We start from the raw sequence: 20,228 nt of genomic DNA, 5'->3' as shown, positions 1-20,228 counted from the left end.
CTGGATACAGCCATCCCCCAAAAGGTACACGTATTAAACCAGCCGCTGCCCACGATGTTCAACAAGTTAAAACTTCACTTATACAATATAATAGAGTGGTGTACTTTTACCCAATGTATTATTAAAACATCAAAACGAAAACTCACATTAGCAACCTCTATACCACTTTAAACAGAAGCAGGGTTACAGATCATGTACGCCAGAGATGGACAAAGTAGGCTGTTACAAATTGACAGGTTAACTAAATTCCTTATTCGACTAAAAGGAGCCAATACCGGGGCCACTCCATTCTGCGTGTGGCAAACCATGATAGAAACAATAATCAGTTCTACACCCGAAAATACTACTTTTAAATATCTACAGAGATGGCAGTCTGTTTTATAACACTTATGCCACCTGTGGTAAAACCATCATATAGCCATATACCATTTTAAAGTAAGAGAACAATGTTAGCATAGTCAGACAGACCCGCTAATCCTACCTCAATTCGGCGCATAGCCGTGCTCCACAAACAGGAAATGTGCTATTACATCTGAAACACCTGTGCCGCTTATGAGGGTAAGAGAGGCGTTTTTATTGGCCCAAGCAAGGGGTGTGTAGCTACGTAGCTCAATCAACTGATCCGCCAAGAACACAGACCCGTAATCTGGCTAATGTTGCTTCAGTGTAACTATATATACAATGTATCTCAGCATACCCAGACTGTCAGTATAACCTCAGTGGTGCTGAACACCAATGCCTTAAAAGTGAATCACAAATAAACCCACTCAAAACGACCATTACGCCAAGTCAGAGTAATACGAGACTGCTATATACCAAATTCCACTTCAAAGGGATACCAGGACCTTAGCATAACCGGACTATTGGTATAACCTCAGTGGTGCGAAGCACCAATACCTTTAAAGTGAATCACAAACATACCCACTTGAGAAAACCATTTCCCCAAAACCAAAGTGACAGGAGACTGCTACATAACTCATTCCACTTTAAAAAGGATAACAGGACTAGTATATAGAGAACAATTGTGAAAAGAAGTGGTAACCAATGTTACGTTAAGACCCAGACCAGGGCCCTCAATATGAGCCCTATGGCAGAATTAGAACCTTGCTAGTATCTATACACACCCTATGGCGTAATCCAACCATAGCAAACATCTGTACAGACAGTTACGTGTCAATGGGTGAAACCGCAGAACTGTACCGACCGTGGATAGCCAACAATTCAGTGTCAGTGGGCTAGACCTACACTGTAACATACTAAACAATGGACTACATATAGTAATAACCCTACTTTGTGCAAAAGCTAAGAATACGCTAAGCCCAATGGTGTGTGAGTGTTACACATTGTTTATATACAATAACTTAAATCATAAGACCAATGAGCATTTGATGACTCAATTAGAGGACCTGGGGCCCAGCAGAATGAATGGGTATGAATTATTTTACAAATTAGGTAGGTAGTAGAATATACACAGGTTTTTAATAGAATAATGAATAGTCTAAGTGGACATTCAACCCCTGCGGACTGAGTGTATTTAGCCTTTAGATCCATCTACTCTCACAGCATAGGAGTTCCATATGTCTGTCTCCACCCCTCCTTGGGGGGACCCCATATCTATGAGCATAGCTCTTAAGGAGGATATTGGGTGATTAGATTCCAAAAAGTGACAGGCAACAGGTTGATCTGAATGTCCTCCTTTTATCGCAGTCCTAATGGCACTCTTATGATTCGCCAGTCTTTCTCGAAAGGTCGTACTCGTTTTTCCAACGTAGTATCTACCACACGGACACGTGAGGAAATATACCACAAACTGGGACGTACATGTATGTCTATGCCTAATCAGGTATGTTTTAGTGGAATGCGGATGATGGAACTTCGGGCTTGTCAGTAGCGAATTACAGGTGATGCAGCTGCCACACTTAAAAGCAGCCCGTCTTGGTCTTGGCCAACCAGGTCCTGGCGCTGCGCCAGGGGTCAGTCTTCATCAGAAGTGTTTTGAGACTACATCCACTCCTGTGTACCACTCTTGGTGATGTTTCTTTGAATGGTAGCGTCAAATCTCCTTTTATGAGATGCCAGTTCTTCTTAACTATATCCCCAATTTGCTTGGTAGCCGGACTGAAATCAGTTATGAAATTAATGGTTAAATCAGTATTTTCATTTTCAGATTTTAGTTTTCTTTGAATCAGAGTAGTCTAAATGGATCACCCCATTCATTATTTCAGTCACCATACTTTGGCTATATTCTCTTTCCAGAAATTTGTTTTTCATTTCATTGAGTTGTGATAGTTTTTTTGAATGGGTCCGAATTGTTCCGAATTACCCTCAAAAATTGAGACTTAATAATGCCTTTCTTTAACTGTGCTGGATGGAAACTGTTACTTTGGAGGAGGGTGTTACGATCAGTCGGTTTAGAAAAGAGGGTGGTTTTAAGGCTGCACCCATCATCTGTTTCACATTTGAAAATGCACAGATCCAAAAAATGTATCTTAGAATCATCGCTTTCACTTTTTAGTGTTATAGATTGTTTTACATTGTTGAGATAATGAATCCATTCCGTTAATTCTTTTTGAGTGCCTCCCCAAACCACGAACAAATCATCGATGTACCTACGATATAGTAGGACATTGGGGTTCCTGTCGGAAAAGATGTACTTTTTCTCAAACCCCGCCATGAAAAGGTTGGTGTAGGACAGGGCTATGCTGGACCCCATAGCCGTGCCAACCATTTGTAAAGAATAGGAGTCCTTAAACCTGAAATAGTTATGTTTAGCAGGGTATTTGTTATTTATTCATAATTTTTTTTCCTCGTTTCCTACAACTGCATATTACCCACGACTGACAAGTAGCGGCGATTTGCTTAGTCTTAAGTATGTACTTGTAAGAATTTTCCCTGAACTTGTAGTCATTCATAATAGTTCAATACCTTTTGTTATACAAAGGGTGGTATGTAGTCGGGTGATTCTGTGTAATACCATGGTGGCTACGTCACAGTTTGTTCCTCATATCTAGATCGGTACTAGTGCTATTGAGTGTGAATTATGGCCTCTTTTTTGGTCTTGAGTTAAAGTTTATCCTTTTAAATTATTTTAATCTAATGTAACAATGGTGTTGTGTGTTTGTTATCACTGTAGTTTGTATGATTTGTTTGCATATAAATTCTTTCTTTTTGTTCTACAGATTTTCTTTGTCCTGAAGAATGCTCTGTTGTGAGCCGAAACGTCGACTTTGCCCTTGATGACTTGTTGTGGCTCTAAATAAAAACATTTTTTGTTTCTTCAAAAAATCCTGAGTGCCCTTTACTTCCAAATGTAACTATATATTTATATATATATATATATAAATGTATATATATATATATATATATATATATATATATATATATATATATATATATATATATATATATACAAATTTTTCTGTGTACATACCCCAGAAAATAAAACTTAGCACTTACCTTAGAAATCTGCCCGGCAGTAAGGCAGCTCACCTGGTTTGCGCGAGGTCCTCCCCCTCACATTGGCCTGTGGAACAAAAAAGTACTGAGCATTTTCTCCCTCAGACTTTCACAAACAGAGCAGCATAACATCTATGGGAGGCGCAGTGAGAATTATGTCCCACAAGTTCCCATTGCTTTAAAGCCACCAAAGCTCTACTGAAGAGACCGATATGGACTACGGCTACACCCCAGGACAAAGCAGTACAATCTTGCACTACTTTAAAAATAATAAACTCTTGATTGAAGAATCTATACTAACACCTCTCTTTACCTCTTCCTATCACTAACATAGGCAAAGAGAATGACTGGGGTGGGAGGGAAGGGAGGAGCTATTTAACAGCTCTGCTGTGGTGCTCTTTGTCTCCTCCTGCTGACCAGAAGGTTAATATCCCATTAGTAATTAAGATGATCCGTGGACTCATCATGTCTTAAAAAAGAAACCAAACAGACATACTGCAAATATGACACTAGCCTTGTGTGTACAAGACTGTGCTCCAGGGTAGTAGGCAACAGTCTAAAAACTCTAGAAAAACAGACCACTAAAACATACCAAACACTAAAGCTGACAGAAAAGGTTTATCCAGTGAGTTTATTATTATCGGGAGGGGGGAACAAAAAACAAACAAACAAAAAAAAAACCCCCAAAAAAACAACTTACCTTTCTTTGAAACTCACTAATAATATAACTAATGAATATTAAAAAAAAAAAAACCCACAACCTTTTGCTGAACTGTGAAATACACTATCTAGTAACTCTTCCTTCCAATTAATTAAATACAGTAGAATTGCATAATCATCAAGTACGTAATAAAAAGACAATGCAATAGCACTTACTCAATTTTAAATGAGCAGTAGGTTTTTCTGACAAAGTTTGAAATTCACTTCAATTTACCTGCCTCCTGTACCATGTGACTAATATAACTGTACACTGAACTCTTGCACATGCTCAGCAGTAGCTGGACCCTTGAGAAAGTGCGCATACAGAAAGACTGAACAATTTAATAATGGAAGCAAATTGGAAAATCTGTCAAAACTGCATGCTCTATATGAATAACAGACATCCCAACCTGCAAAATCTCATTTCAGGGAGGTGGCTTCACCCGCTACTGTGCCCCCCCCCCACAACCCTAAATAAGATAGGGACTTACTGTATCATTAAAGTAGCTTTCTACTAAAGTCACATTTAAAAAAGTATTGCACAACTACATACAACAAACCTATTTTCCGGTGATCGTACGCTTGTTGAATGCTTAAATATTTTAGAATATGAAGTTTAATTATCTGCAGTAAATAAGGTAGTATTTGTGTTTTATTTTATTAAAATTAGTGGGGGCTTGTTACTGATGCATGCTTTGAGGGTTCTATAATGTCCCAGCAACTAAAGGCATTTCTTAAAGAAACACTTTTCCGGATTTGGGCCACATTGGATCATGGTACTTGGAGTTTCAGGGAGATTGCATTCCATTTGCTGGCATCAGGGAGCCACTATTACAATCAGGGAGACTCCCTGAACTTCAGGGAGAGTTGGGATGTCTGGAATCATAAAAGTTTAATTTTGACTTTAGTGTCTTAAAAGGACAGTCTACCATAGAATTGTTATTGTTTTTATTACCCATTCCCCAGTTTTGCATAACCAAAAGTTATATTAATATACTTTTTACCTCTGTGATTACCTTGTATCTAGGAACCTTCTTCCCGCCCCCTGATCACATGACTGTGACTGTTTATTATCTATTGTCTTACATTTAGCATTGTTTTGTGCTAAATCTTAAATAACCCCCTGTGCCTGAACACAGAGTTATCTATATGGCCCACGTGTACTTTCTGTCTCTTTGTGTTGAAAAGAGATTTAAAAAGCATGTGATAAGAGGCAGCCCTCAAAGGCTTAGAAATTAGCATATGAGCCTACCTATGTTTAGTTTAAACTAAGAATACCAAGAGAAAAAAGCAAATTTGATGATAAAAGTAAATTGGAAAGTTGATTAAAATTAAAAGTCCTATCTGAATAATGAAAGTTTAATTTATACTAGACTGTCCCTTTAAATCTAGTTCATACAAAGGCAATTTATAAATCAGTATTTCCAATACTTCAATAAAATGTAGATAAACAACAGCTGAAGCTTATCTATCACTTTTGTAGTAACAGATCTAATATCATTTTTTTAAACAATTGTTTTCCTTTAAAAGTTAATATGATTGTTTCAAAGTCAAGCCTACTGCCCCTTTTATGAAATAGTACTAAATTAGCAGTTCTTTATTAATATTATACAGACTCTAAGACATTCATTTATTTTTGCAATTCAAAAACAGCTAAAAGTGAGCCAAGATATCATTTCTACTGGGTTTTTGTCCTACAGGATTATTGTGCAATCCATCACACAAAAATACTCAATCTATTTTCTGTAGTGTGCTCCATTAGTTTTACAGTCTTAAATGGACAGTAAATAGTTTACTATCCCTATCACTTATAAATGAAGACAAAATTAAAGGGATACTAAACTCAATTTTTTTCTCTTTCATGACTCAGATAGAGCAGGCAATTTTAAGCAACTTTCTAATTTACTCCTATTACCAATTTTCCTTTGTTCTTTTGCTATCTTTATGTTAAAAAGCAAAAAAATATAAGGTTAAGAGCCGGCCCATTTTTGGTTCAGAACTTGGGTAGCGCTTGCTGGGCTGGCTCTTAAGCTTACATTCCTGCTTTTTCAAATAAAGAAAGCAAAAGAATGAAGAAAAACTGATAATAGGAGTAAATTAGAAATTTGTTTAAAATTGTATACTCTATCTGAATCATGAAAGAAAAAATGTGGGTTTAGTATCAATTTAAACTTTCATGGTTCAGTTAGAGCATGCAATTTTAAATGACTTTCCAATTTACTTCAGTTATCAATTTGTGCAGTCTTTTTAAACACATTTTGAGGCACCAGTTACTACTGAGCATGTGCAAACCTTCACAGTGTATACGTTTAAGAGTCTGTCATTGGTTGTTGGTGGTCACATGACACAAAGGGTCGGCAAATTGAAGTTAATTTTGAAATTTGGCTGGAAAAAAAATAAAATAAATCTACAGCTCATTTAAAATTCAGAGAGTGATATTGCGTTGTATTTTTATTATGCCCTTAGTAATGAAATTCTAATGTATTTAATGGCTCTTTACATCATCTACCTTGTCCAACACTAAAATCCCACGTACCTATCATTAGCATACAATGGAAGCAGCGCTAGTCACGTCTCCAAGTGAAATTAGCTTTGCTGATTGGATTAGTGGCGGTTTCTGCTCGGAACAAGCAGTGCTCCAAACGGTCCAGTGTGTCACCACTTCTGTGTGTTTAACACCTTTGTGTGGGTTAAATACACAGTAATGTAGGGTATATAGGCCTAACAAATGAGAGCATGTAATTTTTCAAATATTATTATGGCCCTTAAAAATTACAAAAAAAAGTGTCCGATTAGAATTTTTAAAACAAATCCCTTTTAGAGCTTTTTTTTTTTGACTATGCTGTAAGACTTACAAGTAATATGAAATCAGAATGGTCTCTCACATAGGACATACCTGGCCTTTGATGCCTTTCTCCTTTAATGCTTCAATATCATCCCTTGTTAACTTCTGAGATTTTCCATCATCAACTATATTTCGGTTATCAGCACCTGCTTCTTTTAACTCTAAACATAAAATAAAAATATATTTATTTTTACCTTCTAGCAGTAAATGTACCTAAACGTACCTAAGATGGTGATGACCAGTGGGGGAGAGAGGAAGGAAGAGAGCTGTTTGGGAGGGATCATGGAGTGGGAGGTGTCAGGTGAGAGGGTAATTTCAACGCTAAAGCAAAAATTAACCTTACAAGCCAACTGATTAACCCCGTCATTGCCGGGAATTTCACAGGTTTGATGCAATTAGCGACCTTCTTTATGGCAAAAAACAATTGCAGGGCCATGCATGTCTGTTTCTGAACAAAGGGGACCCCAGAGAAGCTTTTACAACCATTTGTCTAATGACTGCAGTGGTTATATACTGTAAAATTGTTTTTCCCTCAACGTGTTTTCATTACTTACTTACAGCTTATCTATAGCTTGGACCTAGGGCCAGAAACTTTCAGAATAGGTGGAGATAGCACAGGCTAAATCAACCACTTCAAATGCCAATATAACAGTGTAAAGGAAATATTTGTAAACAATTTAATACACTACAGCAGGTAAAGTAGAATCATTGGGAACAAATTAAAAGGGAGACATTTTTTGAGTAAACTGTCCCTTTAACTTCAGTGTGAAATCCAAAGGTTGTAAAAAAAAAAAAAGAAAGTTAACTTTTTTTTTTTTTTTTTTAAATATATGATCGAATTTGGCGGCCAAATAGAGGCATCAAATATACCAAAATTGGCCTAGGTCAATATCTTTGGTTGACTACAAAAAATAAATTAAATAATATGAGAGAGCGAGAGAGAAAGAGAGAGCGAGAGAGAAAGAGAGAGCGAGAGAGAAAGAGAGAGCGAGAGAGAAAGAGAGAGCGAGAGAGAAAGAGAGAGAGAAAGAGAGAGAGAAAGAGAGAAAGAGAGAAAGAAAGAAAGAAAGAAAGAAAGAATGAAAAGAGAGAGAAAGAAAGAAAGAATGAAAAGAGAGAGAAAGAAAGAAAGAAAGAAAGAAAGAAAGAAAGAAAGAAAGAAAGAAAGAAAGAAAGAAAGAAAGAAAGAGAGAGAGAGAGAGAGAGAGAGAGAGACTGTACTGCAAAAAATGGCCAGTGTACACAGGCTTTAGGACTAGTAGATACATAGTTTAAAAGGAGTGATACCAAAAATGCTAAAACTTCTCTAGTATTTTGGGAAAGTTATTCCCTGAAATTCCTGGTAGCGAAGGGGGTTAACATCAACATAGCAGTGAAAACAGACACAGTACCTGTTGCAGCAACTACTTTTATCTTTGGTTCAAGATTGCCACCACTGGTAATCTCAAATGTAGTGCCATAGTGCTTTCCAATTGCATTATCCAGATGGATCCACTGCTTTTCAAAAATAATTTTCCTGTATAAATTAAAGAAAATAATAGACATTAGAGGGTGCATGCAAAAGCACATTGGTGTCATTTTTTTACCACAGTAAAATGCATCTGCAGCTGGTAAATGAAATAAGGTTGAAACATTTTCCATTGGAAAGGCTTAGAAATGTACAGGTATTTCAAATTAATTATTGCAAAAGAGTTTAATCAAATAGAAGTAATGTAAAAAAAACAAAAAACTATATGGTAAACAGAACAACAAATTCCAAACTTAAACAATGTTCCCATTAAACATATCTATTTTTCCCTGCAACACACTTCTCAACTCTCAGGAATTTAGCTACTTATAGAGTAGATCTTGCATTTGAGGCTGACACAAAATGTATAAGGTACATTACAAATTCTGAAACTCACCCTTAAAGTGAAAGTCAATCGTAGCTTTCGTGAAACGCGTTACGCTAGGATTGACTATTGAAACAAATATGGGAGACTTTCATTCATGAAGTATAACATACTTCATGCAGAAAGCTCCTTTATTTGTTTCAAGCGATCGCTGCTCTGAGCTACCAAGGAAGCCCACGGCAGATTGCCGTTTTGCTAGAGAGGTGACGTTTTCACCTCTTAGCCAATAGACATGCGGTAACTCCTGCTTCGCGCCCATGGGAGCTGGATTTACCACACGGCTAATTGCTAAGAGGTGAAAAAGTGACGTCTTAGCAAAAAAATGTTTTGCCGTGGGCTTTGTTAGCAGCTAAGAATGGCGATCGGCAGAAACAAATAAAGGAGCTTTTTACATGAAGTATGTTGAATTAAAGTCCCCTTTATTTGTTTCAATAGTCAATCCTAGCATTTCACAAATGCTACGATTGACTTTCACTTTAAGTTCTACACACTAATTGTAAATTTTCTAATATGAAGGCCAAGTCTAGGGTTACTAATGTACCAGGTATCCTCTTACTAACAAATTTTGACAAACCATTATAAATTGCAAAAAAATAAAATGCTCTAATATGTTTGAGTATATTTATTGCAGTATTACTTGTATATAACTGTGTATTTAAACCCTGCAAAGTGATAAACACATTGTTAAAGTCTACTCCAGAGCAGCAGTAGCACTGGAAGCTAGCTGAACACATCTGGCAAGCCAATGACAAGTGACAACTGTGTGTAGCCACTAATCATCAGCTAGCTCACAGTAGTACAGGATATGTGCATATTCTTTTTCAACAAAGGATATTAAGAAAAAGTAAATTTGAAAATAGAGCATGCCATTTTAAGACGTTTAAAGTCAATTGTATCTAAATCATTCACATTTAATTTTGACTTTCCCATCCATTTAACTGTATTCCATCTCTGTTTTTCTTATAGGAAACTAAAAATTGGGGTTTATGTGTCAATACAACTCACACATATCAGAGAACATATTGGCATATATTGACATTTTATGAAAAATACAATTTATTTTGCCCCCACAATATAGCATGGCCTATTTTAATTTGAAATATGACTAAGGGCCTATTGCAGGCTTGAAACATTGTTGTTTTTTATACCTATGGACCGAGTGAAAGAACAAAAGGTCTTTTGGAAATTTTGTGAATTTTCTATTTGAGCACATGCAATACGTATTAAGTTTTGAGAACATTTATGATGCAGAACTTTTTTTTTACATAATAAGTTACTAAGAGGTGGTGACAAGGCTAGACTACTTTTACAGAGAGAATCAAAATGGATTTACACGGTTTAAATACCAAGTTTGAGTTACAATGCTACCTGTATTAACACCAGATTGACTAGGAGTAGAGACTGGTGTTAGAATAGATATACAGTCCCATATATAGTTTTCCCTAAAAAGAGGAATGACAGCTTATTATGTATGTAGGCAAGGAGGAAAGTTAAAGCTATAAGATGCTTGAATGTGAGGAGGAAAGTTAATGTTGTAACATGGTTTGTCAAGTTGACTTGTGATGTGACTTCACTATTCTGCTCTGTATAATATCTTGATTTGGGTCCTTTGCTTTTTCACTTGTTTGTCCAGCTGGAGCTTCCATAGTTCACAGTGCGCATGCACATTCGAGACACTGTCGGATGACCAGTTTATTCAGATGCATCTTGGTGGGGATATAAGTAAGGTAAGTTGTTTTATGATGTTATTACATATATGTTAAGAGATTGCTGGATCTTAATTTTGTTTGAATATTATATATACACACATATACATACATACAGTATCTCACAAAAGTGAGTACACCCCTGACATTTTTGTAAATATTTTATTATATCTTTTCTTGTGACACTGAAGAAATAACACTTTGCTACAATGTAAAGTAGTGAGTGTACAGCCTGTATAACAGTGTAAATGTGCTGTCCCCTCACAATAACTCAACACACAGCTATTCATGTCTAAACTGTTGGCAACAAAAGTGAGTACACCCCTAAGTGGAAATGTCCAAATTGGGCACAAAGTGTCAATAATTTTATGAGGCCACCATTATTTTCTAGCACTGCCTTAAAGGGACACTGAGCCCAATTTCTTTCTTTTGTGATTCAGATAGAGCATTCAATTTTAAGCAACTTTCTAATTTACTCCTATTATCACATTTTCTTCATTCTCTTGGAATCTTTATTTGAAAAAGCAAGAATGTAAGTTAAGATCTCGGCCCATTTTTGGTGAACAACCTGGGTTGTTCTTGCTGATTGGTGGATAAATTCACCCACCGATAAACAAGTGCTGTCCAGTGTAAGTGAACCAAAAATTGTCTGGCTCCTTTAGCTTAGATGCCTTCTTTTTCAAATAAAGATAGCAAGAGAACAAAGAAAAATTGATAATAGGAGTAAATTAGAAAGTTGCTAAAATTGCCTGCTCTATCTGAATAACAAAAGAAAAAAAAACTGGGTTCAGTGTCCCTTTAACCCTCTTAGGCATGGAGTTCACCAGAGCTTCACAGGTTGCCACTGGAGTCCTCTTCCACTCCTCCATGACGACATCACGGAGCTGGTGGATGTTAGAGACCCCACCTTCCGTTTGAGGATGCCCCACAGATGCTCAATAGGGTTTAGGTCTGGAGACATGCTTGGCCAGTCCATCACCTTTACCCTCAGCTTCTTTAGTAAGGCATTGGTCGTATGTTTAGGGTCGTTATGTTGGAATACTGCCCTGCGGCCCAGTCTCCAAAGGGAGGGGATCATACTCTGCTTCAGTATGTCACAGTACATGTTGGCATTCATGGTTCCCTCAATGAACTGTAGCTCCCCAGTGCTGGCAGCACTCATGCAGGCCCAGACCATGACACTCCCACCACCATGTTTGACTGTAGGAAAGACACACTTGTCTTTGTACTCCTCACCTGGTTGCTGCCACACACTCTTGACACCATCTGAACCAAATAAGTTTATCTTGGTCTCATCGGACCACAGGACACGATTCCAGTAATCCATGTCCTTAGTCTGCTTGTCTGCAGCAAACTGTTTGCACATTTTTTTTGCATCATCTTTAGAAGAGGCTTCCATCTGGGACGACAGCCATTCAGACCAATTTGATGCAACATGCGGCGTATGGTCTGAGCACGGACAGGCTGACCCCCCACACCCCTTCAACCTCTGCAGCAATGCTGGCAGCACTCATACATCTATTTCACAAAGACAACCTCTGGATAGGACGCTAAGCATGTGTACTCAACTTTTTTGGTCGACCATGGCGAGGTCTGTTCTGAGTGGAACCTGTCCTGTGAAACCGCTGTATGGTCTTGCCCACCGTGCTGCAGCTCAGTTTCAGGGTCTTGGCAATCGTCTTATAGCCTAGGCCATCTTTATGTAGAGCAACAATTCTTTTTTTTCAGATCCTCAGAGAATCAGGAGTTATTTTGTCATTTACATATAAAACATTTTAAGTTAACCCCTTTATGCCAGGGGGGCAAGTGCTTAGATCAAAAAGAAGTTCCAATGTAAACACTTGCTAGAAAAATTAAACACGATCGTTGATGAGTTCACTCGATTTCAAGGCCGGGATCAGATCATGCAATACGCCATGTAAGGTAGGACATTCTATGACATCCTATCAGTGTTAAAGTCCAGCGCTGTTAGGATGGCATGGAACGTCCCAACGGCATGAAGGGGTTAAAAAGTCACCAGACACATAACACAGACAGTGGCTTGAATCCTGGGTGAAAATTGCTCTTTTTAGTTTATGGTAGCCCAACTGAGAACTAAATGTTTCTGTGATTGGCTCTCTAAACAAAATTTGAACAGGGATTGACACATCCCAGAAACCAAGGAGTCACAGCTTCAATATCTTTTTTTAATTACTGAATTCTACAAATATCTATGTGTGAAAAACAATGTATGGCTCCTAAATAAATACTGAAATAAATTGTATTAGAAAGTTAATCAAATTTCTGAAAAAAAACAACAAAAAACATTAAACAGAGTTATCTGACTAAATGTACCCAAAATATTAAATAATGATAATACACAGATAGGTTAAAATATTAATGATCCAAGTGATAACACTAAATATTACAAAGGGAGATAAGACTTTTTATCAGAGTAAACAGATTAGCTTAATTATCAAATATCTATTAACAGATGAGAAAATAAATTGTTTTGGCAATGCAGAAGAGATGGTAAATCCTAGATGAAAGTTCCTTTATTTGCAGAGAGTTTATGCCGAGCTGAGCACCTGAACAGCTATTGGCTAAGAGATGAAAATGTCACCTCATTGAAGAAAAGAAAAAAAAAAAAAAAAAAAAAGCGCGCTTTATATACTGTACTTCATGACTGAAAGTCCCCATTATTTGTAGCACTAGTAAATCCTAGCCTTTCAAAAACACTAGGATTTACCATCCCTTTAATGTTGAGATGCAAAAGAAAATATTTGGGAAGGATAAACTGCATAGAATCTTGGAGTACTGGAAACCAGATCAAATGCTTCATTGTTGGATTATACCTCCACCTATGCGTCTGTAATTAAAGCTGTCCAGACTTCCAAAAAGTAAATTGACAGGCATGCTCTAACTAGCAAGGCCAGGACAGGTGTGACCTCATAGAAACTTAGCTTGAAGGGGCAGTTTACTGTAAAATAATTTCCCCTTAATGTGTTTCAAATGACTTTTTTTACCAGCTGCAAACTATAAAATCTATGAGGAATCTCTCTTTGAGTTTATTTTTTTTACATGAAATAGCCAGTTTGCTCTTTGAAATCACAACCCATTAAAATGGTCTGAGCTTTCATGGAGAACAGATCTCATTATTGTATTTTTTCAAAGAAACCCAAACACTTCCTTAGCTTAGCTCCCTCTGAGATATCAACTGAAAAAAAACATTTATTACCTCTCTGTTCCATCCCGCACTGGGAGCATGCCTTCTAAACCTTTTTCTGTTCACATTGCTTTTTTATAACCGGTATTTACCCCATTGTGCCGGCATCAAAGTGTTAACATCAGAACGCACTTTTGATGTAAACACTTGCTGTAAAAATGAAATCACGAGATTGTCTATGCGATCACATGATTTCAAGGCAGAATTATAGGAGACTACCTACGTTGCAAGGAACGCCCCCAGACCGATCTTGATTGCGTCAAAGGGGAAGGCTGCAGGACACCATATAAGGTAGAACATACCATGCTGACCTTCAGCGTTAGGATGGCATGGAATGTCCTAACGGCGTGAAGGGGTTAAGCAGTGTTTTCCACATAAAGCGTTGCCACTAGGGTTGCCACCTCGGCCATGTTTTCCTGGACACTTATGAGTTACAAATGCTGCAGGGAGGAACATGAATAGTGCTGTCCAGGATCACTATTTGTGTGTAGTCCAGGGATGCAATTCATGGTCCCCTCTGCATGTGTAACTCATAAGTGTCCAGGAAAACATGGCTGAGGTGGCAACCCTAGTTGCCACCCTGGTGGCATTCTGAAGATGGTGTAATACTTAGTAATATTATATTTTCTGCTATCCAAATTAATTACATTAATTACATAGTGTAACGTAGTTATGGCAATGAAATATTTTAAATATTCACTAATTTTAGCTTAATATTAACTTAAAGGGACAGTCTACGTGAAAATCTTTATTGTTTTAAAAGACTGATAATACCTTTATTACCCATTCTCCAGTTTGGCATAACCAATACTGTTATATTAATTAACTTTTTACCTCTATGATTACCTTGTATCTAACCCTCTTCATTTTAGCCAATCAGTGCTGACTCATAAATTACTCCACGGGAGTGAGCACAAGTTGTCAAAATGCAATGAAATAAGAAGCTGGCTTCAAGAGCTTAGAAATTAGCATATGAGCCTACCTAGGTTTAGCTTACAGCAAAAAAAAAAGCAAGAGAACAAAGCAAATTTGATGCTAAAAGTAAATTGGAAAGTTGTTTAAAATTACATGCCCTATCGGAATCATGAAAGTTTAATTCTGACTAGACTGTCGCTTTAACTTTTAGCCAGATGATCTGTAAAATGCCCATTAAAAGGGTCCTGGGGAGAACACTAATACAAGCAAAACCAGGTAATTCAAATGTCAAAACAAAGATAAAGGAGCTATTTGTAAGCAATCTTATTATACACTCTGCAGATAAAATAGATAACTGGTTAAAGGGTAAAAAAAACTCACAGTACATTGCCCCTTTAATGTCAAGTGGAAGTATATTTTTGTTGACACAAACATGAAAAACATTTATGGAAGCCACAAGGACCTGTGTTACAAATCCAATAGAGAAGCCAGCATATCAAACACCTGTATATTGCGGTCAGTGTTCATAGTAAACACTATATTATAAAAATAAAGTCGAATCAAATAAAGGAAGTACGCAAGAAAGAAAATATACATGTATACAGGAAAAAACAACCAGCGGTGATATTACATATGGAACTCAATAAAACATTTTGTAAACCAATAACTTATACTAAAGTCGTTTATCTCACAATGACAGACTCTAGCAGTTCTGCAGTGCAGCTTATTTACAGTCACTCACTTTCTTCTCTGAACTTGGACAGCTTTATACACTTCTTCTCTCTTAAGTACCACGTAATCGCTCTCCGCTATCAGTTGTCCACGATCAGGGACGGACTCCTCCATACTGCCCACAACCCTCCTATGGAAAGCAGAATACGGTCTTTTCCCACTGCTTCGGTTTCACTTAGACACAACCCACGTGTTACATGCAATACTTCCGGGGTCTAAGAACCAGAACAGAGCAATCAACAGAAGAGTGAATCGAGGTTTCATAGGGGAGGGGGAAAGCATGATGTGTCACTACATTCTCCCTGCGGTCACAGTATGATTTGTATTATTTTTCCACATTGGCTTTTAAGTAGAGCAGCTCTATGGAAAAGCCATTAACATGTTTCAGAAATATCAAAAGTTAGTAGGAAAAAGACTAGGCCGTGTTGTTATGACAACTACATAGTGGGAAGTGACGTTCGGCAGGCGGCAAACCAGAACTACATGAATTTGGTAAATGGAGGAAAAAAGAGGGATTTGGAAAACGGGAGGTAACGGCTGATGTACTTACATGATTATATTAGGTGGGTGTATTAATCACTTCGCTACCTGAATTTCAGAGAAACGCCCAGAATACTAGAGATTTTTTTTTTTAACATTTTCACTATCACTAAGTTTTCAACAGAAAGTATTTTTTATATACGTATCAAAGTTATATATTTTTTAAGTACATAACCCAAGGCAGTGATTTTTAACCTTTTTTTTGCCGTGGCACACTTTTTTACATTAAAAAATCCTGTGGCACACCACCATCCCAAAATTTTTAAAAAATCACACATTGTAGCCTAATACAGCATATATATATATACACATACACACAAACACACACATACTGTATGTATTGTGCTGTTATGCCATGCCTCCTACAAACTACCCCTGCACTGGGAGTAAAAAACAAGCAAAGTTTAAAAAATATGTCACACTGTTGTCAGTCTGCCGTGGCACACCTGAGGATCTCTCACGGCACACTGGTTGAAAAACACTGACCCAAGGCATTGATCTAGACCAGCGGTAGCCAACCAGTGGTCAATGAGAAGATGTTGGTGGTTCTTGACACCATCAAGCAGGAATTAATATCCTCTGATGGTGTCACCCCTGTCATGCCACAACTCCCTACAGTGCCTGGCTGGACATCAGTGAAAACCAACGGAGGAGGAGTTAAATCACAATCTCCCTACGCACGTTGCATAGTTAGATTGTATTTTTAACTCCTCCCACCCGACGCTGCTCAGAGGATGATTCCATAGTGAGAGCTTTCTGATATAAACTTAATTGATGACTCCAATGTCTGTCCATGATCATAAGTAGTTATGAATAATTCCTAACTGGGGAGGTGACTTGGAAGTCTTGTGGTCCTTTTAAAGGATTAGAAAAGTCAACCTTAAGACATCAATTTTCTTAACTGCAAATGTTTAAGTAATACAAGTAAATTTGAATGAACTTACAATTTTTTGAAAACAAAGCTTCTGTCATTTTATTTCTGACGTCATAATAATCTTGCTTCATTTACACACCCAACGCGTGCGCATTTGCAATAAGTTTCACACGCTCCAAGTCGGGAATGACTGTGGTCACATGACCACTGACATTGTTGTTTTCTATCTCATCAGAGTGCATGCGTTAGCTTCATTCAAGTACCCGGAAATGCAGTGAAGGGAGAACTCAGGTTGCCCACTGTGATTGGCTAATGCAAATAGCCTCATGGTGGGTTTGGAAATCTGCATTTTTTTTAGCCCCCAATAGCTTGTGAATGGAAGAAAAAGCGCAGCGCAAGGTATTTGAAGAACATTTTAAATATATTAATACTCTTTAGTAATAATTAGAAAATTTCTGACCTTACAATCCCTTTAAATATAATTATTTTTTCCCCACTTTCTGCCTCTCTGTTTCCAGCTCAAACGTTGGCAGTCACCCTTCATTTGTCATTTGGAAGTATTCTCTCAGTTCTGTCATTCAGTTAGTTAATTCCAAAAATAATTCTTAAAAACGAGAAAATATATACATAATGTAAACTTAGCTATGGTTATACTAGTTATGTACAGTATGTGTGTGTATGTATATATATTGTGTGTGTATATATATATATATATATATATATATATACACACACACATTATACAGGTTTGTACCTTTTTAAAAAAAAATTCATGTTAGTGGTCCACGGGATTCAAAATTGTGAGTTTAGTGGTCCCTGAGGTCCGAAAGGTTGGCGACCCCTGATCTAGACCACTGGTTTTTAATCCTGTACACATGCCTCCCTACTTACTTTCACTTTAATTGTGTTCTGTAAATATTGGTAATACGGTAATCAAAGACCAATACCTTATGATACCGAGGACCTATGTCAAAGGTCATTATCTAATACCTATACTTTATAATTACCGATGATAGTACCCAAAGGCATTGATGTTTGCTATCAACTGTGTAATAAGTGATGCCTCTAAATATGACTGATTATATTTTAATTCTAGAAATACCAGATACCTATACCTGTTAACTACCTGTAAGGCAATCATATATAGTCAGAATATTCTGGAAATGCCAGAGACCTATACCAAAGGAACAATAATGATGTCTCTGAAGTGGAGTTAAGTGTTATTCTCTGTGAATATCAATGACACAGTAACAAGAGACCTATACCTTTTAGTACCAGAGACCTGTGTCAAAGGCCCGTATCTAATGCCTATACCTTTGGTTACCAATGATAATCCTAGTTATAGAAACTCAAAGCTTATACCAGAGGGCATAATTAGGTTTATAATAAGAAGTGCATCTAAATGTGAGCAGTTGGGTTTTCTCTGGAAATACCAGAAACCTATACCTGTTAAAGGGACAGTAAACACCAGAATTTTTGTTGTTTAAAAAGGTAGATAATCCCTTTATTACCCATTCCCCAATTTTTCATAACCAACACAGTTATAATAATATACTTTTTACCTCTGTGATTACCTTGTATCTATGGCTCTGCAAACTACCCCCTTATTTCAATTCTTTTGACAGACTTGCATTTTTAGCCAATCAGTGCATGCTTCTATGAGCTTCACGTGCCTGAGCTCAATGTTAGCTATATGAAACACATGAACTAACGCCCTCTAGTGGTGAAAAACTGTCAAAATGCTTTCAGATTAGAGGTGGCCATCAAGGTCTAAGAAATTAGCATATATACCTCCTAGATTTAGCTTTCAACTAAGAATACCAAGAGCACAAAGCAAAATTGGTAATAAAAGTAAATTGGAAAGTTGTTTGAAATTACTTGCCCTATTTAAATCATGAAAGTTTTTTTTTTTTTACTTGACTGTCCCTTTAATTACCAGTAATAGGGCAGTAATAGAATCAGAATTTTCTGGAGGTACCAGAGACCTATATCTTTTAGTTACTGGTAATAGTACTGGGTATGGAAAGTCAGAGACTCACATAGATTGTGTGGACAGTCCAGTATCTGGTAAAAAATGCTTCTAAGTCAGTGAATTACTCTCTGGAAATACCAGAGACCTATACCTGTTAGTTTACCATGATAGAGCATGAATATAAAGTTATAAATTGAGTGGGCTGTCCAGTATCTGATAAAAAGTGCTTCTAAGTTAGTAATTTTCTCTCTGGGAATACCAGAGACCTATACCTGTTAGTTTACCATGATAGAGCATAGATATGAGCTCATGTTAAGAAGCCATGAAGCTAAATTAGCGTGACCGTATGTAGTGAGGATAGCCCTCAGAACAGAATATAATTATATACCTTGTAATACCGTTAGTATAAAAGTAAGCATAGCTGTCTAAATGGAGGGAGAGGGAAATGGGACGCCACTGACGCGTTTCACCGTGGTGGCTGTATCAAAGGGCCTAAATGGTTATTTTACCTGCTCTCACCAAAGGTAAGCCTGAAAATATGGTTTGTTTGGGAGACCCGAGGACAGATTTAAAAAACAGTAATCTAGGCCCATTTTAATATACGAGTGAAAAGTGGAGATAGGAGCTTCTAGGGAATATGATCAATCCTGCTGCTAATACAGTTTAACCCCTCAAGAAAAACTAGGGGCAATTTAGTCACATGTATCTATAGCCATTTTAGGGAGGTACATAATAATAATCTCAAAGACCTCCGGTATTGGGGCATCATGAAAATACAACCAGACTGGAGAGGGGGTAATTGGGAAAGCAAACTGCGAAGCAGAGATGATATACATTAATACAAACTAGATACACTGCATCCAAAAGGTCTGAATTCTAAAATTGATATTTCTCCCTTCATATAAAACCTACTGTTGTCTTTACACATCATCTTTTTGGTACCCTCATATTTATCATCTTTATAAAACTCCCTAAGTCTATGTCCATCTCAAATTCAGATTCTTCATATTACTATACTTTATTCTAAATCATATAAACCCTTCAGAACCAAATATGTTACGCTGTATACTACACCCTAATGATTTACTTTAATTTATCTTTCTATCATACCTTTCTTTATTATATATGCTCATATAAGTCTCCAACTATATATCTGCTTAGTTGCACATTGTACACCATATGTGGCTTGAATGATGACAAAATGACCATAGTAACATAAGGATTCCCCCCCCCCCCTATTATTGAGTAAACCTTCAAATGACAGCTGTATGTTCATGTGGACAGTGAGAAAGCAGCTCGCTCAACTATAATAGATTGAATATGCAAGGGAGGTGCAACCTGGAAACAATATATACACAGGATTTAACAAAGAAAAGTGGATATGCGAAATAA

At 37.1% G+C, this 20,228-nt stretch overlaps 2 protein-coding genes across 2 annotated transcripts in view; one reads left to right on the top strand and one right to left on the bottom strand.

The window, feature by feature from the left end:
* TRMT6 (tRNA methyltransferase 6 non-catalytic subunit) overlaps window positions 1-15,646 on the bottom strand; it is a 254,263-nt gene extending 238,617 nt beyond the window's left edge. Inside the window, exons 1-3 of the mRNA XM_053712179.1 lie at window positions 15,461-15,646; window positions 8,392-8,516; window positions 7,052-7,161 (exon numbers count right to left, since the gene is read on the bottom strand). Coding sequence (XP_053568154.1) covers window positions 7,052-7,161; window positions 8,392-8,516; window positions 15,461-15,564 — 339 coding nt within the window. The 5' untranslated portion in view covers window positions 15,565-15,646. The remainder of the gene's footprint in view (window positions 1-7,051; window positions 7,162-8,391; window positions 8,517-15,460) is intronic.
* Window positions 15,647-15,678: 32 nt separating this feature from the next.
* MCM8 (minichromosome maintenance 8 homologous recombination repair factor) overlaps window positions 15,679-20,228 on the top strand; it is a 465,182-nt gene continuing 460,632 nt past the window's right edge. The window contains exon 1 of the mRNA XM_053712690.1: window positions 15,679-16,013. The gene's annotated coding sequence lies outside the window, so the exon portion shown is untranslated. The remainder of the gene's footprint in view (window positions 16,014-20,228) is intronic.

Source organism: Bombina bombina, chromosome 4 (assembly GCF_027579735.1).
Source record: "Bombina bombina isolate aBomBom1 chromosome 4, aBomBom1.pri, whole genome shotgun sequence".
NCBI lineage: Eukaryota > Metazoa > Chordata > Amphibia > Anura > Bombinatoridae > Bombina > Bombina bombina.
Note: the sequence above shows the minus strand (reverse complement) of the source record. Positions and strands in the feature narration are given on the sequence as shown.